Here is a 20,796-nt window from a genome sequence, read left to right as displayed (position 1 = left end):
GAGACCTCCGTGTTTGAGATGGGAGCAGGCGGCGGGAGGTCTGAGGCTTTCAGCGAGGGGAGCGGTAGAAACAAACAACCAATGTGTGTGTGTGTTCTGTTCAGGTGTTGTCACGTAAATAACAGTGCCCAAGCATGAATGCATATAAGTATTTTTTATTACATTGCTGTGGTTAATTTTAATAGTGTTACTGTAGAAATCACAGAATCACTTTTTGTTGTTATATATTCTCAGGGAGATGATACAAGCTCTAAATCTGAAATACACACCACACACAAATGTGTATTTTCATCTAATTGTACTGTGCAGCAGTCAGAATAAAGTTTTTGTATTTGCATGATTGCATTTGTGTTTATTATATACTTGTTTAAGTATAGCAAGTATAATGAATATAATGTAGGAATCGGTAAGAGGAATCGGAGCGTTAAGAAGGAATCGCTAAGGAATCAGAATCGTTAAAATCCTAACGAGTCCCAACCCTACATGCAGTCGACATTAATGTTTAAATTAGCTATAGAGACCAAAACAGTTTTTTTTGTACCAGGCTGTAAACATGTTTTTTTCTGCTGCAAAGTTGGACATTTTAAAATGGGGGTCTGTGGAGTTTGAAGCTAGCCTCTAATGGTCATTAGAGGAACTGCAGTTTTTGGCACTTCGGCGTGGGCTTCATATATCAGCCCCAGAGGTTGCTGCTTGGTCGTGACTGACACCCGGTTTGTAATTCTGCAAATGCAAGTTCTTTCATTGGTGGGCCATAGACTCAGTCACCATTGTGTTACCTCATTCAGCGATAGAATGGGACCTTACAGACATTTGTTGAAATACAAATCTTTAAGACTACTACTTTAGATATACATGTAGCCGACACGTTGTTTCATTGCAAATTTAAAGCTTCAAAATTTAATATTTTTTAAGACTTTTGTCCTTCACTGAAACTGTTAATTGCTCTCATCACTTCAAAGGTCAAAAGGTCATGATGTAATTTACCATGATCACTGTGTAAAAACTTTGAAATAATAAGTGAGTGTGAGCTGAATCCCTGGTGTGAACACTTCCCTCAGCTCTGCTGAGCATGATATAAACTCCTGATTAATTTGCTAATTAGAGCTGAATAATGGGATCGTTTTCTTAATGACTCTCTCCATTAGAGACGTTCCTGCTGATGAGACGAGAAAAATCTGCTGTCAAACATTTCGAGCTGCGGCAGATTCAAACCCAAACAATAACGAGCATGTCTGTCTCTGTTCAGTCAGTCCTGTTTGAGAGTTTCATCATGTGTGGAACCCGTTAAAGCCATAATACACGGCTGTCGCTGAAAACTTCAGTCTGTGGTTGTGTGTTTACCTGATAGTGTTACTGTCATGTGCACGCCGTCCAGAGACAGATGGGTTTAATTCCAGGATGCCTCGCTTCCCAGCATCCTCTGCTCAGCACGCTCAGCTCTCTCTGCAGCTTATTACCAGCACTGCCTGCAGCGGTAATGAGCAGAAAACCAAACATAAAAGCAGAGCATCTGCAAGTTCCAGCAAGTTAAAGCTCCGCAAAACCTTGTTAATGGCTGAAGGAAATTTAATGACAAGCTGAGGAAGTAAAAACAAGAAATCCTTCACCTGCTGGAATCAAACATCTTCTCACTGAAAACACGTCTGCAGCTGTAATGAACACGTTAACACACAGTAACATGGGTTCAGAGTGTCACTGTGATGTTAATTATAACATCCAGTCTTTCCTAACAGCAGCAGTCAGTTCTCTTCAGGTGAGATCACAGACAGACAGGAGAGTCCTGGCACTGGTCATAGACTACCATCTAGTGGACAAACACAGAACTGCAACCAACAGCAGAGGACTTATTCCTGTACCACAAATAATCTTAAATTTTAGACGGTGTTGGGAAGTAACTAAGTACTGTACTGATTCAGTCATATTTCAATCATATTTTAGGTAATTGTTATTTACTTAGGTCTTTCCATTTTAAGCTATTCTATACTTCTACTTCATACTATGAATGTACTTTTTCTTTAAAACTCCACTTCATTTGACAGCTTTAGTTACTTTGTGGATTCATAGGAACACAGGATATTAATTAATCATTATATACATTATAATATCTTATTATGGATTAAAAAGTATATTTTGATGGTTATACTCTGGTACTTAAGTAGGATTTTAAGTGCAGGACCAAATTACAAATGTAAGATTGTTTGGAACCTCTTACTTCATTTTCCATTTCCAACAGGTGTTATTAGAGGCTGTAGATCATAATTTTAATCCCGTAATATATATATATCAGCATAATGAGTACTTTTACCTTTGGTACTTTAAGTGTATTTTGATGCTGTTTTTATACTTTTGGCTTAAGTAAAATATTGATTGCAGGACTTTTACTTGTAACAAAGTATTTCTGCACTGTGGTACTTTCACTGGTGTAAAATATCTGAACACTTCCTCCATCACGAGATGACAGAATCACAGCATTTAAAATCCTCCTGTTAACTTATAAAGCTCTAAATGGTCAAGCTCCGTCATATCTTAGAGAGCTCATAGTGCCTTATTATCCCACCAGAACACTGCGCTCTGAGAACGCAGGGTTACTCGTGGTCCCTAAAGTCTCCAAAAGTAGATCAGGAGCCAGAGCCTTCAGCTATCAGGCTCCTCTCCTGTGGAATCATCTTCCTGTTACGGTCCGGGAGGCAGACACCGTCTCCACATTTAAGACTAGACTTAAGACAGTTGGGTTGCAACGGTATGAGATTTTCACGGTACAATAACTGTCAGAAAATACCAGTTTCACCTTGCTACAGAATTATTATCATCAGTCAGAATGACCCTTTAATGAATGAAAACATAAAGGTTATTGTTGGTTGAACTGATGTTTTGTTATTATAATTGAAACTTGAAACCATTTTATTAACGGAAGTTTGTGTTAAAAGTCTCCCCTTAGAAAATACTTAAAATCAAGGGAAGATTCAACGTCCAGCTGCATTTTTTTTCTATATTGTAGATAAGCAAATGTACACGGTTTGATAACCGACAACTTTTATATCACAGTGTACCCTGAAACCGGTATACCCCTGCAACCCTACTGCACAGAAAAACACATTGTGGGAAATGTACAGTGGTGGAAAGTAACATTTACATTAGTACATTTACGCCAGTACTGTATTTAACTTGAATATTTTTCAAATGATTTCATTATACTTAATACTACACCTGAATATTACACTTGTATCTGACGCTTCTGCTCCTCTTCAGATACACATGCTGAGTACTTTTACCTGATACATATCGGTGAAGATTCTCAGTCATCCAGGTCATGGTAACCATAAGTGCTATATTATAGGCGACTGGACCTTGCCTAGTAGTAGTATTGCCTCTTTTAAAGTATCAGAGTACTTCTTCCACCACTGGAAATGTTAGTTGCAGTTCTAAGTTGCCCAAACTTTACAGAAACGCAACAGTAAACCAGTGTAGTACATGTTTAGAGGCTTAACCTGCCTCACTGTGTGCCACCATGACACTGAAGCTGAGAACCAATTTCATACTACTCTCTCAAATTTTATACGTACACTCACTACAGTCAGTATGCATATTAACACACCTTGATTTTTGGGTGAGCTTTTGATGCCACAGCTGGAAAAACATCTAATCTAAATGGGGATGATTGTGACGGAGCATCAACAAAACAAACACACAAAAACAGTTAAATCTATCGATCTGCAGCGTTTGATGAACAGAGAAGCTAAAATTTTAGATAATGATACGAAACAGTTTAGAAAGTGTCTTTAATGAAATTATTTAAGTGTCATAATATTATTTTGTGAAGATTTTGGACAGTATTATTTGTCATTTATTTATTAAAAGAAACAGATTTTATTCAGCTATTTTATAAGACGAAGATTATCTGATTTAAATTATTTGCACAGACGACAGATTAGAAAAGACAGACATTTTTCTTTTGTATAAATAAGTAATGTGCATAGGCAGTATTTCAGTTATTGGTTCTGTTGTCCTCGTGATGACGCTGATTGACATACAGCTCAGCAACTGGTCAGTCAGTCATTTAGTAAACCAGTCAGTGAATGAATCAGCTGATCAGCTGGCCAGCCTGTCGTTCAGGTAGCTGGAGGTCTTGGTGTCCTGCAACAGAGTTTTGGTGACATCATACAGATTCTGCTGGTAGGCCAGCTTATAGCGACTGTACACATCATCACAGTGTGTCAGCAGGCGCTTCACGTTTGGAGTGACGCTGCTGGGAGCGCTGTCGAGCCTGAAACAACACACACAAAGGTCAGATCAAACATTCAGGAGGTTTCAGGTTGTACCGACTAACCTTGTGTCACAATCCCTGATGGAGAAGCACCATTTTTCACTGTCTTACTTTTTGAAAATGTCCTCGAACAGGCTGGAGGTGAGCGGGCGGTGGCGTTTGAGCTCCTCCAGGTAAACAAAGTCTCCGTTCAGAATCACCTTCTGGTACAAAATCTCTGCCCAGTCTGGACTGTAGCTGTACGCCTCTGACACCACAAACACCTGAGAGACAGAAACATCAGAGTTTAATCTACAGTCTGAATGTATGTAGAGGTCTGAGAGTCCGATCATGACTCAGTATGACACAGAGCACTCAAATTATTATGTTCATTTATGTCTGTTTAATGGACTTAAACTCACTTAACACAGTTTAATATTGGTATTTTGGGGTTTTCTGTGATTGCTGATACTGTATTAGAAAACTGGTCATGACTGACATGCTGACCTTAAGCATATTAGCAGGCCTGCTTGGTACCATTCTCACTGCTAGTATAAGATAAGTGACTAGCTAGTTAGCATGTTAAGCAAACTCAATGTATAAGCATGGTAACAGTTCAACTGAGTACTGTATATGTTAACATATAGCATGCTTACATTATTACATTGTTAGAATTTTAGCTTGTTATGTTAGCATGTGAAGCAAATTTAATGTGTAAGCATGTTAACAGTTCAACTCTGAGTACATGTTAACATGCTAAACGTTTGCTAGTTAGCATGCTAACGATGACTGAGCATGTTAATAGGGTCTAATGCATTCTTCTTCTCTTTGAGTGATTTTTGTTAAGGCTGTGCTACTATCAAAAAATACTGTAAAGTGCCAATTACTATTTACTAAAGCCCAGGTGATGTCTTCAAATGTCCGTGACAAGCCTTAGAAGGGTGTTTTAAATGGAGTACTACAGGCACTGTGACCTAAACAGACCTGATAGCATCGTGGCAGTGCTGTGACAGCGTTCAGCAGCTCTGCAGGTCGCAGGTTGATGAGCCGCAGGTCTGATCCCTGGTTCAGGAAGTGCAGCTGAAGAGCAACCAGCTTGGCTGTCCGAACACAGCGACTCGCCTGACGCACGCACGAGTCCTGGAAACACACACACAGTTAATATCTTATCAGAGTATTAAAGGTATAAACATGGAGACAGGTAGAGAAGTTGAGGAACCTTGGAGAAGCTCTCTGCAGCATCCTTCAGCAGCCCCAACACTTTGACCAATGAACTCTTCAGATCAGGAGTGACAACTGTTTGGAAACAAGGTAAAAATAACAGAATGACTCACAACAGATAAAAAAGCATGTTGAGCTCATGGTGTATTTTTGTGTTGAGCTAGCTGTCAGCCTGCAGCTGACTCACCCCAGGCCTGAGACTCGATGATCTTTAGCTGCGTTCTGGCGGCCATCTCGTGGTTTTCTCCGATCTCCCTTCTCATGCTGAAACACAGCGCCACCATGTTGTGCTTCTCGCTGTCTGCAGGGAGGCAGCGCTTGATGTAATCCAGCAGAGCCGTCTTCAGACTGGAGCTCTGCAGCAGCAGGAAGGACAGGGATTAAGATCAGGTCAGTGTAAAGACATGTTAGGTTAACATTCAAACACGGGTTAGAATATGTAGTGTTATGATGGCTCACATGGTTTAATCATCGTATTGTACATTTCCACTGCACCACTTCAACAACGCAACAGTGTCTTTCTCTAATTTACCTGTCAGGTATTAGTGCCCGTACACATGACGTGTTTCTTGTGCCCTCAAATCCATTGTTTTCAATGTAGACATGCAAGAGGCACGTTAAAAAGTGAGAGCGACCCAGCTGTTGCACACAAGTGTCCCAAAGCACCAATTCGTCAGTGTGCAATGCAGCAGCGTGCAACATATGTCATGTGACAAGGAATAACCAATCGCAGCTGGTAGACATCTTTCCTGTCTAAGCTGAATATTAGTTTACAGTAAATATGGAAGAGACGCTGATGATTTTAGTGCAGGGATACCCAGACTGTTACCTGACCTGATCAGGTTCAGGGGATGAGGGAAGTAACAATAAAAATAAAACCAGGGAAAGGGGTGAGTGGAGATGGGTGTTTTTTCTGTTCAAAAGAAATCAATAAAAATTACAGATCATGATATAATTACGACAAAACAATGGCGCCTGGCAGGAATGAGTCACCCTACCTCTACAGAAAAATTTGGCTTCACTATATGAATAACAGAGTTAAAATGAGCTTAACACTGGGTTATCACTGCGTTAATATGAAAACGATCTGGCACTGGAGAAAGGTGCTGTACTATTACACACATCCTGTCCTGTTTTTGGCAAAGTGCAGGATTACAGGTCAAGTGAAATTTAGAAAGTATCCAAACACTGGCTTCAAAAACTTTATTCAACTTATTTAAGTTTTGTGAAGTGCCCTCTCCGGGTTGGGGGAGAGTTAGGCCCAATCCCAATACCCCCCCTTGGCCCTACCCCTTAGCCCTTGAAATGAATCAACGAGGGGTAGGGGTTGAAATCTTTCCCTAGGAATTGGGACACCACTCACTACGTCACTGCGTCGGTTACGTTCACGCATGCGTAACTATTTTAAACAGGAAGCTGTGAGCCCTCTACATTTCCAATCGGCATCTACAATGGAGTCTCCAGTTGAGTTCATCCTACCGATGGCGTTTGCTGTATTCATCATGCTTCGTTTGATGAACAACAGACGACTTCTGCTAGCTAGCTAACCAGCTAACATTACGAGGCAGCATAGTTATACTAGCTGGCGTGCTATCATAATGTGAAAAATCCGACAATTTTGCAGAACAGAGCAGATGACAGACGCCAGATAGTGCGAGCTAGCTAGCTAACAAGCAACCTGACGACGGTAACGTTGGCTGTGTATGAACTTTTTTCCCTGTCTCTTGCTCGGTGGTAGCCATGGCGATGTCTACCCCTCGCTGGCAAGTCAAGTAACAAGTGTGAAGAGGGAGCTGAGCCAGAGGGCGAAGCTTTCGATTTGCCGGTCCATCTACGTCCCAACCCTCACCTATGGTCATGGGCTCTGGGTAGTGACCGAAAGAATGAGATCATGGATACAAGCAGCCAAAATGAGTTTCATCTGTGGGGTGTCTGGGCTCAGCCTAAGAGATAGGGTGAGGAGCTCAGACATTTGCGTCGAAAGGGGTCAGTTGAGGTGGTTCGGGCATCTCATCAGGATGCCTTCTGGATGCCTCCCATTAGAGATGTTCTGGGCACATCCCACTGGTAGGAGGCCCCGGGGCAGACCCAGAACACGCTGGAGAGATTACATATCTCATCTGGCCTGGGAACACCTCGGGGTCCCCCAGGAGAAGCTGGAAAGCGTTGCTGGGGAGAGGGATGTCTGGGGTGCTTTGCTCAGCCTGCTGCCCCCACGACCCGGCCCCGGATAAGCGTACGAAAATGGATGGATGAAGTTCTAACATGGAATGTGAGGATACTCTCTATTTTCCTGCAATGATTGGGTATTAACATATGATCACTGTTGGTGGGTGTGTGCCTGTGTGTGTGTGTCTACCTGTCCTCTGTCCATGTCCATCTTCTTCCTCAGCAGCATCTCAAAGCGATGGTTCTGATGCAGCAGGTCGAAGATGTACGTCATCTCATTATACCTGCCGACACCTGTCAGCAGACGCACCTGCACACACATTTGGTGTTACTCTCATGAAAACAGGTGTATATGGACATAATTTGCAGAGGAGTAAGAGTCGGAGACAAATAACAATATTTAGGGGAAAAGAAACAACCTTATTGTTTGCGTATCAGTGGGTGTAGCTTACCAGCAGGCTGTAGTGCTCTCCTGGGGCAAGGTAGGCGTGGCTGAGGTGACGGGCGGCTTGGAGCACTCTGACGATCCCCTCCATGTTACAGGTGAGACTGAAGCAGTCGTGAGCCACAATCAGCAACTCTACAACTGCAGGAGAGACAGAAGAAGAAAGGCTGGGCTGCTGAACCAAACACTAAATGTGCCATAAAACCAAAACAATGAGATGAAAGGTGCTAAAACGCTCCGTTGAGCTGGCGGAGGCTGCAGAGTCGGGTGATAATTTCCTGTGGTTTCATCACTGCAGCCAACAGCTTCCATATTACATGAAGTCATTTGATCCATTATTAATTAACACATTTGATTGACGCAGCTTTAAACTTTGATCTTTGCAGATAAAACACATCCTGCCATTGTCTTTGTGAAGTGCTAATCATGAATACTGAGCAGGAAGAGAGTCTGCCAAATGCCAATAGTAACACCTATATTTATCAAAGAGTACAGTGCTTAAAGGGACATTTCACTGAAAAGGCAGGGAAAAGGAAGTGTCAACAAAATCTATCAACTACTGCCTCTTTTCATGCCACACTTTCTACACTTGAAAACTTCCCCTGCAAAATTACATCGAAATACATAATGACGAGTGTGTGAGAGTGAGTATGTGTGTGTGCCATACTGCAGCTCAGGTCTCGCAGTGGAACAGTGTTGATGTTTTCCAGCAGTTTGAGTCCCACCAGGTTCGGATCGTCGCACAGTTTGATGAGCTGGACCAGTGAGTCCCGCCCCTCTGACGGCCTGTACACCTGCCTCTCTGCGGGGTCACACACATTACAAAACACTAATCACCAACAGTTTTGATAACTGATTGTTCAAATTACCTGCGGTTACCTATAAATTACCTATTACATATCGAATCTAAGCATCAAGTTTAGATCTCAGCGTCCAGTCCCACATTAACAGGGACAAAAACATAATTTTTCCACCTCATCACCACCATCGCCAAGGTACGACCATTTCTAAATGAAAAGGATCCTGACACATTTTGTCATGCCTTTATTTCAAACCGACACGACACCACTGAGAGACTTCAGCTCATTCAAAACTCTGCAGCTCAGCGATTATCCAGAACCAAGAGAAGAGAAGAGAGCACGTCACGCCAGTCTGAGCTGCTCTGCACTGACTTCCTGTTACATTTAAAATTTGTTTTAAGCTCCGCTGTGATCATCTGCTGCTGGTTTATTAGAGGTTCCCAGGAACAGCTGGAAGAAGATCAGGGATGCAGCCTTTGTCAATGATGCCCCAAAGCTATGGAACACAAAACCTATAGATATCAGGGAAGCTAGCTCGCTACATATTTTTAAAAGAAAGCTAAAAACGTATCTGTTCACTTTAGCTTTTAACCAGCTCTGACTTTCCTCAAACAGGTCTGAAACTCTTTCTTTTTAGGCTTTTATTTTCTATTTACTGCTGCTGCCACTCTTTTAAAATCTCACCTGATTTTATGATTTATATTTTTACAATTCTATGATTTTATGAATCAGTTCTGTTTTATAAGCAATCAGTGCTTATAATGCCCTTGTGTGAAGATTTGCTAGCAGTGTTTATAACCCTAATGTATTTGGCAATGCCTACACGGGCTTTTTACAAATGTACAACACTCAACAATATCTTTGGCTTTTGGAATGTTAGTTGGACAAAAGCCATTTGAAGGTTGGGCTCTAGGAACATGTGCTGGGCATATTTCACTATTTTCTGACATTTTTATAGTGTAACCAGTGAAAAGAAATTTGAGATTCAAGATCAGGTGCTTGCAGAAATGCACACTGTTAACCTTCTACCAAAATAATTTGTTGAGCGGCTTGAAAGTATAGCATTTCGGCAAAGAGCATGATGACTATAGCTTTGACTGGGACCAAGGTATTTCAAGGTATTTGAAAGCTAAGATGGAGACAAAAAATGTTTCTCATCACTAGTGGTGGCAGTAGTTGTGGGTGATTTTGCTGACACTAACGTTACATTAACAGGCGCTTTGCTGCTACAAGTGGCGCTAGGGTTTGATTGCTGATCCCAGCCTACATTTACTGGTGTGGGATTGACTTTCAAAGCTCTTTTGTGTCATCTTTTCACTCTTTTGGGGCAAGGCTGACATTACTGTAACTTTACTAGAATAGTGGCCAACAAAGGAAAGCAGGCAAGTGCGAAATAGGGCAGGTGAGGCCCTTGGGTAATGAAGTTTTCTGGGGCCATTTTGAATCACCAAGAGAATGTGATGGGGAGAGGGGTAAGTGCCAATGCACAAGAAAGAGTCATGGTACACCAAAGAGTAAAATGAAGAAGTGACGGTACTGCATATGGATGAGTACCGGCCTGACATTTCACTTGTAACTAGGGTTGGGACTCATTAGGATTTTAACGATTCCGATTCCTTACCAATTCTTCCTACCGATTCCTACATTATATTCATTATACTTGCTATACTTAAACAAGTATATAATAAACACAAATGCAATCATACAAATACAAAAACTTTATTCTAACTGCTGCACAGTACAATTAGATGAAAATACACATTTGTGTGTGGTGTGTATTTCAGATTTAGAGCTTGTATCATCTCCCTGAGAATATATAACAACAAAAACTGATTCTCTGATTTCTACAGTAACACTATTACCTCAAATTAACCACAGCAATGTAATAAAAAATACTTATATGCATTCATGCTTGGGCACTGTTATTTACGTGACAACACCTGAACAGAACACACACACATTGGCTGTTTGTTTCTACCTCTTCCCTCCCTGGAAGCCTTGGACCTCCCGCCGCCCGCCTTGTTTAAACGCTGAAAATAAAATAAAAGAGGGAGACATGTTTTTCTATTTTATCTTATTTTGTTACATTTCTCCCTCTCCCCTCGCTGGAAGCCTCAGACCTCCCGCCGCCCGCTCCCGTCTCAAACATGGAGGTCTCCCTCTCTGCTGAGCACCCACGGCGCACACCCGGCCTGTTAAATAGCCTGTAACCATGACAACTGTGTGACACAAACTCAGTGCTTTAGTTATTAGATAATGTCGGGCTCGGTCGGGTTCGGACAGAAATATGCGGCCCATGCCACACTCTAATGGAAATGCGTTTTTTTTTTGTTTGTTTTTTTTTACAATCTAGGAACCGTTTGCAGGAACCGTTACTCCAAATGTGATGGAACCGGTTCCGGAACTGGAACTTTGGACCCGGTTCCAAAAAAGAACCGGATCCGGATCCCAACCCTACCTGTAATGCTCTAACCACTTGCCATCTGACACTAAAATCAGCTCTCAGACTTTCTGTATAAACCAGTACATTTAGACCTTACAATTAAAATCTCACCGGGCTGCAGCTCCTGGGTGGAGGCCAGCAGCGCCTGGACCACAGCGGAGGAGATCAGTTCAGCCACAGTGTCTGCAGAGAGACCCTGAGCTCTGATGAAGGCCTGAGCCTTCCTGAAGCGCTCCGGCTGCTCCGACAGCAGCAGTTTCTCCAGCACCGAGGAAGATTCCTCCCTGCAGATCTCACTGAAGGAACACTGTAGCTCCTGAATATGATCCAAGGGGAAAGTGTGAAACTGTAGAGGTCAATGTGAACCTTCCCTACATCCTATTCTTATTTCAGTGGTTTAAAATGTGATGTTTCTTTAATGGTTTTCCAAAGTAGCAGCGTCCAATACTGATAGGAAAACTTATTCATTACAACAGTGCAGCACTGGGTGAACTGGCAGGTACCTTGGAGAGCTGGTAGAGGCTGAGGACCTGTTTGCAGTAGTTGTTGCCGTGGCGACACTGATCCACCAGTTTCTGGAGCTGGACAGAAACCTCGTCGTCAAGGAGGGGGAGCATCACGAAGGACGACAGGCTGCTGAATGAGGGAGCTGGAGGAGAAAAAGAAATGTTGCAATATACGTATTAAATTCTAAACTTTGCAGACCAGCAGGTAGCCTTCTTCAAACTTATTTTATTATTTGTGTTGGTATTAAGGACCCAACACTAAATTGGTCACACCTGGCTGTCTGAGTCACTGGCTTCGTTTACGTCTCTCCTTAAAACATACCTCTATTGGAAAGCATATCCTGACTTTATCTGAGCTGTCTGTCTACGTTACCTTATTGATTTTAATGCCCATTTATTATCTCGATTTTAGCTTTGGCTTTTCTTATTTTATCTTTTACAAGATGACATTTTACATGTTACTTGTTTCATTCTTCTTTTATTTAGTTTCATTGTACAGCACTTTGTAACTGTGTTTTGAAAGGTGCTTTTAAATAAAGTTTATTATTCGGGGTGCCTGCTGTGGAACACAGGCACAATCTATGACTATTCCTCATACTTCTTCTTATTCCTCTTCTGTACCAAAATTTCACCGAAAAACTTGTCTCGCAGTGTTGCTCCCACATACACAAAAAATAGATCAAAATATGTGTAAAATTCGGGAATAGTTTGCTATGACTTTGTATGTACTACCTCCATACTCAGTGGCAGTAGCAGGCACCCCTCAAAATTCTTGTGAAATGTTCTAGTGCTAACTGCTATGTGACTCCTGGGTGAGGCAGATAATGTCAGAGATTTAGTTGAAGCACGTCTCTCAAACTGCTGGCCTTTCCTTAAAAACAAAAACTCAGATTGTTACAATTTGTATACTCAGAGAGAGAGAGGACAACTTGACAAATAAGCAGTGTAAAATTTGAGTTTGTACTTTAAAAAATTATGAGTGTACTAGTGGGTTAGATAACTGGCATGATCAGCTGTCCTCCAGAGGTTTCTGGTCTCATACTCAGAGAGAGAGGACAACTTGACAAATGTATAAGTCTGTTTGCTTCTGAAGAAACAGTGTTTGAAAAAGCACAAGTTTGTACTTTGACCAAAAATGATGTATGAGAGTAGAAATTGTGGGTTAGATAAGTTGAGAGAAATATTGAGGAAGCCAGACAGTTGAGTCCTCCAGAGGTTTCTGGTCTCACTTAACACTGAGCTCAACAGCGTCAGTTAGTGGAGTTTCTCTAACTTTCAGGCTCAATGTGACAAATGTATAAGTCTGTTTGCTTCTGAAGAAACAGTGTTTGAAAAAGCACAAGTTTTACTCCACTTTGACCAAAAATGATGTATGTAGAGTAGAAATTGTATGAATGAGAGATAGGAGTTGGAGAAAATAACTTTAATTTATTTATAATTTTGAACATTCTGCCACATTTGAGTCCTCCACTCTCGCTCAGAAGATTCTGTCCAATACACACATATGTGAAAAACCTGAAAAGGGCGTTTTTAACCAAGCTTCAAACAAGTTTAAATTTTTAATAAAAGTTTGAATGATTTGAATATTTGAATCTTTGACTGAGATTACACAACATGTGGGACATTTCAAGGTTTGAATGGAGTTGGAGTCTATGTGAATGTATGAATGAGGAGATAGGAGTTGAACATGCTTAAAATAACTTTAATTTATTTATAATTTTTGAACATTCTGCCATCCATTTGAATGGGGGAAAAATTCCCCCCAAAAGTTGAGTATTTCATAAAGTAACTAGAGAAGCAATTTCTGAAGAAATTGCGGGTGTGAATGCTGCGAGCTGAAGCCACGCTGCAATGCTGCCTTGAATACAAAACAAAATTTGAATGATTTGTAAACATGTTAAAAATGCTGTTTTACTGAGATTTATGAAATCCAATATGGCCTCTGCCTAGTGACGCCACAATATGCAAATTAGATGAGTTAATTTACTGCCATCAGATTCCTCTTCCTTTATTTTGAGGATGAGACGACAAAAACAGCACAAAACAAAATAAATGTACTGTGCAAATATGTTCAAAATGCTGTTTTACTGAGATTTATGAAATCCAATATGGCCTCTGCCTAGTGACGCCACAATATGCAAATTAGATGAGTTAATTTACTCCCATCACAAACTTTGGGTCATGATGAATAGTTTTCTCATTTACAGTATGCCTTTATCTCTCACCACTTTCATGCAAAAACCTTTTGAAATGTTGAAATGAATATTTTCTTCAAATAACTCTGGCAACTAAAGGGTTAAAATGGAGATTGTGCCCCTGTCATGTCTGCATGTAACATGTAGACACACACACACATCATGTTTCTGTGAGTTTGTGTGGCACAGCGGTTGCCATGGTAATAAACTAGGTGCACCTGGCAGAAGAGCAGAGAGAGACAGACAGAACACAGAGAAGAGAGCTCTTTTAGAGGAGATTTAACTCCTCAAACAAATTCTTCGCACACCCAAACCGTTGGTCCAATAATGAAAATAAAGTGATGGTGAGAGAGAACCACTTCTTGTGAATGCACGTGTCATGTTTTATATTTCTAGAGTCAAAAATGTGGTCACCAGAGCGAGTTACAAATGTGTTGCACCTCAGCTGTTTCCAGAAATTTGTCCTCTCAGTTTACATTGGAGTGAATGAGGAAAAAATCGGCGCTCCCTTCGCTTTGGAGCCACTCAGCAAAAATGTGTACGTGTGACAGATTCCATGTCAACATTTCTGTGACCAGGACAAATTTTCCTACGTTTTGTGGTATAAATTGTGTATGTACAGTGAAAATTGTGGCCGTATGAGCGAGTTGAAGAGAAAATTCAAGTATGAGTAGAGGGCTGTGTGTGTGTGTGTGTGTGTGTGTGCAGCCGTTGTCATGGCGATTCCTGACTTGCCTGCGCTTGAGGGGCACACAGACAGCTCATGAGAGAGAGGATCAGCAAAGGCTGTTTTTAATGGGTTTTCACTGCTCGAATAAGTTCTTCCCACACTCAAACTGTTGGTCCCATCATGAAAATAAAGTGATTGTGAGAGACAGCCACTTCTTGTGAACGCACGTGTCGAGTTTTATATTTCTCGAGTCCAAAATGGGGTCACCAGAGTGAGTTACAAATGTGTTGCACCTCAGCTGTTTCCAGAAATTTCTCCTCTCAGACTACATGGGAGTGAATGAGAAAAAAATCAGCGCTCCCTTCGCTTTGGAGCCGCTCAGCAAAAATGTGTACGTATGACAGATTCCATGTCAACATTTCTGTGACCAGGACAAATTTTCCTACGTTTTGTGGTATAAATTGTGTATGTACAGTGAAAATTGTGGCCGTATGAGCGGGTTGAAGAGAAAATTTCTTGATGAGTTTTCAGCTGCTCTTCACTCTAGTGATGACATCACCCACTCTAGCTCACGCAATACACACCCATTATAAAGTCTGAGAAGGGCTGAAAACTTCATGGATTTTAAACTGACTTTGTAGAAAAACTAAAAGAAATATTGAAAATTTGAATTAGTTCCTGAAAGTCGACAACAGCGTCAACGTTTGAGAGTTGGAATGGAGTTTCTACGTCAGTGTATGAATTCGTGATGTGTGGGTGAAGATGAGTGAGTTTGAAGGATTTTCTCATTGACTTCCATTATAACAAAGTTTCAGAAAACGCTGAATATTTTTGAAAGTTTGAATGGGATTGAAAAGTTGAATCATATGTAAAATGTCAGCAAAATGATGAATATTTTCCATTTTGAATGGAATTTCTAGCTGAAAGTATGAATGGGTAGTCACAGTTTGAAAAAAGGTGAAATTTTTAGATTTTTGAGGATTCCGTAATGCATTCCCAATGGGAAAAGGATTTGGGAAAAATCGGAAATATGTCGGAAAGTATGAATGTTAGGAAAAAAGTGAATACATCTGTGAATGTCCTAATTCAGCTGAACGTTTTCATGTTTGAATGGTTTGAATCGGTTGAAGTTTGTGGAACTAGTAGCGGTCCAACCATTTTCGCTCCATCCACTTTAATAGAAGTTGGAATTTTAACGTTGAATTCCCGGGAAAATATGAACGTTATGGAAAAATTTGAAAGTTTCCGATAATGTCCTAATGAAGCTGAATCTGAAGAAGTTTGAATGGTTTGAATCAGTTGAAGTATGTTGAAGATAACTGATGTTGAAAAACGTGGCGGAAGAATAATAATAATAAGAAGAAAAATAAAGAATTTTGGTAGTAGAAGAACATAGGTTGTGAATGCTTGCAGCATTCACACCCAATTAATTGTGATTGTAATGAATGAGATTCTGTATCCAGTTCAAAGCACTTCTGAGTGACATCAATGTTCCGTGTGCGTGCATGTGTTGGGGGGGCTCTGTGACATCACAAAGGGGTGGGGCCTTGTGACATCACAAAAGGGGTGGGGCTTTGTTACACCACAAAGGGGTGGGGTTTGTGACATCACTGTCACTTTTCCTTTGTGACATCACAGTACATCGAAAGAAAGTTAGTAAGTAGGGGAGAGATACATATTTAAAATATTATTTTTTCCCAACAGGTGCTGAGACACAGTCGTCCGGATCCAGATATGATGGAGATACAGCCAGGACATTTCAACGACAACGTGGGAGACTCAGAAGAACAAAACACCATGTCTACTTCAGAGTGGGACTGCTCATCTCAGTTTGTTACTGAGGTGATGCAGGCATTCTTCAGGTGGCAGGCAGAGGAAGAGGCTAAAATCAATTTGGCCGGAGGTACACCCTCAGTGGCTGGCTCCTACAGGGAGACACTGAGGGATAATGTTAGGAGGTTTTTTGACCCTCAGCGGTGCTGTACAGAGCAGCAGGGGGAGACATTTGTCCTCTCTAAAGAACAGGCCATAGTCTTCTTAGAGACTTTTGAAAGGGCTTATGATGATACTGAAGCCCTGATGCAGTCTGTCGAAAGGTGGGAGACTGAGGAGGCTGTGGAATGCGCTCAGTTTGAGGTTGAGGAGGCTGAGTGCTCAGCGGTTTGTCCCACCCAACAAAAGGTGGAGGCAGAGCTGAGAGTCTTTTTTGACCTCCGGCGAGAGTCTGCTGAGGATAGAGGAGAGACAGATGTTATACCTGCACCTGTCAGTACACAAACGTCTGACAGCAAAGATGAGAAATCTGCAGGCAGACGTGGCAGACACATCCTTAAAAGGATAAAGCCTGCATTCAAGCGCTGCTGGGAGCGCTGTTTTGGAGCAAGACCCAGGAATAGGATCCACTCCAGTAGGACCAAGGCTGCTGTGAAAGCAGACCTGACCTCTGATCCTCTGGAGTTTGTTGAGGATTTGGGACAGGACTTGGCTTCACCTGACAGCGTGTCCACTGCCCCAGTCGCCTCCAGTAAGGACCTCAACTTTGTTGATGATTGGGGTCAAGACTTAGACTCATCTGCCTGCGTATCACACAAGGTGGTGTCTCCCACTGCCTCAGTCGCCTCCAGTGAGGACATCAGGTCTGCTGAGAGCGCAGACCTGACCGCTGTCCCTCTGGAAAGCATGGCTATGGAAGGCATGGAGACACCAACAGAGAGCAGCCTTCTAGCAGACATAGACGCAACTCCAGGACCATCAGGAGTGGAAAATGTCACTGAAGCTGCCCAGGAAGTAATGAGCGATGAGGTCATTGACATCAGAGACCCTTTTCTGGAGGATATCCCCGACTTGGAGTGTGACCTGATGTTAACTGTCACCTCCCTGGAGAGTGAAAGGGACATCAGTGAGTCCAATGCTCCTGCAGTCTGGGCATGGCAAAGGGAACAGGCTCAGAGAGACAGTGAGTCAGTGTCACTAACACCTGCACTCGTAGTGTCTGAGCAGCTGTCTCCTCAGACACTACAAATGCAGGTGTCTCCTCAGACACCTGCACTCATAGTGTCTGAGCAGCTGTCTCCTCAGACACTACAAGCGCAGGTGTCTCCTCAGACACCTGCACTCGTAGTGTCTGAGCAACTGTCTCCTCAGACACCTGCACTCATAGTGTCTGAGCAGCTGTCTCCTCAGACACCTGCACTCATAGTGTCTGAGCAGCTGTCTCCTCAGACACCTGCACTCATAGTGTCTGAGCAGCTGTCTCCTCAGACACCTGCACTTGTAGTTTCTGAGGAGACAGCTGCTGAACAGGATTCATCTGCACAGACAAACACCAACAAATTGTCTGTCAGGGTCCTTGTACAGAAGCTGGTTACAAGGACCTTTAGGAAAGCAGGGATGGATGCCAACCCACGTCCCATAGCTGACCGCCTGTTTGAGAAGATATGGGCTGAAATTGAGGGAGAAGATTTTGAAATTCTCCCAGAAACATTCAAAAGTCTTGATAAGAATGTTTTTAAAGACCTCTGCCAACACTGGGGCAGTGCACAGATGGTGCTGGTTTCAGTGAATCAGGATGAATCCAGGGTGGACGACTACGTCGCCTCTACTTTTAAACAACACCTGATGACACCAGCAAAGAGGCCCAATGCCATCTCCAGGTTCTTCTCCAGGGTGGGCAAAATGATCTCACGGCCCTTCCCTGCACGCCATAGACAGGCCAGTCACATTTAGGTGACATATAATATACATGTTGAAGGAAAACACAGTTTGGGGTGAGCCTTTTTTCCTTCAACATGTATGTAATAGAGAGCTCAAGTGCTACCTCCATTCAGGTAACCTCCAGGTTACCTTTTGCTCCACTGGTCTATGCAGGGCAGTGACTTTGGAGCAAGAAACATGTGGGGCAGGACTTGAGTTCTTAAGACTACCTGAGGAGTCAGCAGTGCGATCTCACAGGCGAGGGTTCGATTGTCGGTCCTGAGCCTTTGTGAGTTTGTGTGCTGACTGTTTAGGTAGTGCGGGTTTTCTCCGGGTGCTCCGGTTCGCCCGCAGGAAAAGCTAATTGGATTTGATACCACTATATAAATAAATTAATTAATTAATTGGCCATCTTATCTCATATTGTATTATCATTTGTTGTCAAAGCTGTAAAGATTCAACTCAGGCTGTACTTCTGCTGATTCAGTTTCCCCTTGAGGTCAGAGCTTTTGCTAGAAAACAAAAAGAAAAGAATGTGTTCTTTTGCTAAGGTGGTTTTTTTTTTCATGTGAAAACCATCTATTTTAGCATTAAACTTATAGTCATGACCCAAAATAGTTAGTGGTTAAGTTAGCATTGAGACTGTGAAGCTAAGATAAGATGCAATGCATGGTTGCATCTCTCAATCTATTTTGACCTAACTAATTAACCTTTTAGAGCTCCATTCCTCCAAACTTATGTTTGAAGAGTTAGACTTTGAGTGTTTCATGCACCAGTTTCAACATATAAAATTCTGCATTCACAGATTGTCAGTTTTCACCAAGTCTCATATTCACTGTGAGCAACTGACAGTAATTGAAAATACCAATACCATACTTTATTTTGCATTTTCCATACTTTTTAATACCTGGAAAATGATCAAATTTATTTCCATACTTTTCCATACTTTCCATACTTGCGTAGGAACCCTGCGTATGACATTTTTGGTGGGCTCTGTTGGCTTGTTTTCGACAATGGAGGAAGATGATGCGAGTAATGCATTCAACCAATAGGGCTCTCATTTTGGTTTAGAGCATCAAACTAAATTTACAAATGCACCATGACAGGTCACTCACTCTCCGAGACCGTAAGTGTTACTTGAATAAGTAAACACTATCGAAGTAGGATGGGTGCTTTGTGTTTGATTACTATGCCAGTCTTACAAAAGAGGACGGCACCTGAACAGTTCTCTCTTGTTTGTTTTGCTACTGAAGCTAAATTTAGCTAATGCGCAAAAAAGAAATCCAATATTCCTCTTAATCCCTCCCCAATTTCTGATGAGGTGGACAGGATAACCCTTAATACACATAACGTTATTCATCCCTACAACAGGAAATACTTTTCCCTAACCTGATATGAAGTGTGCGCTGCACATGTGAGCATTTTTGATGATGGCCTCCACCCAGTCCTTTGGTCGTATCGCATTTAACCATAGTTGTCTTTGTTTTTGTTAACAGGCAGTGGCGGCTGGCGATATAATTTAAGTTTTGAGCGATGACTCCTTCTATTCTGGCTCCCAATAACACAAGACAACATTTTAAGATCCCTACGTAGTCTGTGGTGGAGAGGCCTGTTTTGCCTCCATCTAATGAAATGACGTTACTGTGACATTGGTCCTAGAAGGGTTTATACTGTGGAATATTTAAAAGTTTTTTTTAAAAAACTTGAACGGTATGATTTAGATTCAATCAGAAATGAGTAAGTCAGATCAAACATGAAAAGGAGGAGCTGGGGTGGAGGCAGGATGCAAAGCAGCCTACAGAGGAAGCATCAATGGCAGGCGGGCTAAAGCAGTTTAAATAGGGCTTGAGATCAGCTGATGGAGCTGGGATATAAGCTGAGCTTGACCCATTCTGGGAACCCATCGGCTGTATTTGGCGTCTGACTTCCAGCAGACGACGATACAGCCTCTCGGGGCAGACCCCTGATTTTTTGGCATTCCAGTTTGATTTGGGCGGAGGACGTGAATTTCCATTTCCAACTTCAGTTTATATATAAGTAAATATGCTGAACCATTGGGATGATTTCAGAGTTTGCAGTGACGCCAATTATGTTCTGCCTCATTAGTTCATCGCATGGACCGTTTAACCTGGCAACAACTGCAGCCGGCTCAAACGTGATTGATCAATATCACGTGGACTACAAACAGCCTACAACCGGAAACCAGGGCTCTTCTGCTCTTCTTCCGGAGGCAAGATCTCCAGGGTTTGCCTACAGACTCTACATTCACTGAATGTAGAGTCTGTATATAGAGACTAAGCTCGACCTAACGCTATGCTCAGTTAGTTGAAAGAGTGGAAATGGGTCCAGTTGGTATGAATACCATTGATAAGTTGAATAATACCAATGGAATATAGACAGTTAACTTC

At 42.0% G+C, this 20,796-nt stretch overlaps 2 protein-coding genes across 3 annotated transcripts in view; both read right to left on the bottom strand.

Annotated features, from left to right (window-relative positions):
• Positions 1–3,642, bottom strand: part of LOC125888082 (neuronal acetylcholine receptor subunit alpha-7) — an 85,119-nt gene extending 81,477 nt beyond the window's left edge. Inside the window, exon 1 of one of the 2 annotated variants that reach the window (XM_049575274.1) lies at positions 1,345–3,642. The gene's annotated coding sequence lies outside the window, so the exon portion shown is untranslated. The remainder of the gene's footprint in view (positions 1–1,344) is intronic. The other variant, XM_049575275.1, reaches the window with a different exon arrangement.
• A 123-nt stretch (positions 3,643–3,765) lies between these two features.
• Positions 3,766–20,796, bottom strand: part of spg11 (SPG11 vesicle trafficking associated, spatacsin) — a 51,471-nt gene continuing 34,440 nt past the window's right edge. The window contains exons 31-40 of the mRNA XM_049575272.1: positions 11,828–11,973; positions 11,436–11,640; positions 8,749–8,883; positions 8,089–8,222; positions 7,827–7,946; positions 5,655–5,823; positions 5,466–5,542; positions 5,231–5,386; positions 4,379–4,530; positions 3,766–4,267 (exon numbers count right to left, since the gene is read on the bottom strand). Coding sequence (XP_049431229.1) covers positions 4,093–4,267; positions 4,379–4,530; positions 5,231–5,386; positions 5,466–5,542; positions 5,655–5,823; positions 7,827–7,946; positions 8,089–8,222; positions 8,749–8,883; positions 11,436–11,640; positions 11,828–11,973 — 1,469 coding nt within the window. The 3' untranslated portion in view covers positions 3,766–4,092. The remainder of the gene's footprint in view (positions 4,268–4,378; positions 4,531–5,230; positions 5,387–5,465; positions 5,543–5,654; positions 5,824–7,826; positions 7,947–8,088; positions 8,223–8,748; positions 8,884–11,435; positions 11,641–11,827; positions 11,974–20,796) is intronic.

This window comes from Epinephelus fuscoguttatus, linkage group LG4 (genome assembly GCF_011397635.1).
Source record: "Epinephelus fuscoguttatus linkage group LG4, E.fuscoguttatus.final_Chr_v1".
NCBI lineage: Eukaryota > Metazoa > Chordata > Actinopteri > Perciformes > Serranidae > Epinephelus > Epinephelus fuscoguttatus.
This window is presented reverse-complemented; position numbering and strand designations above follow the sequence as displayed.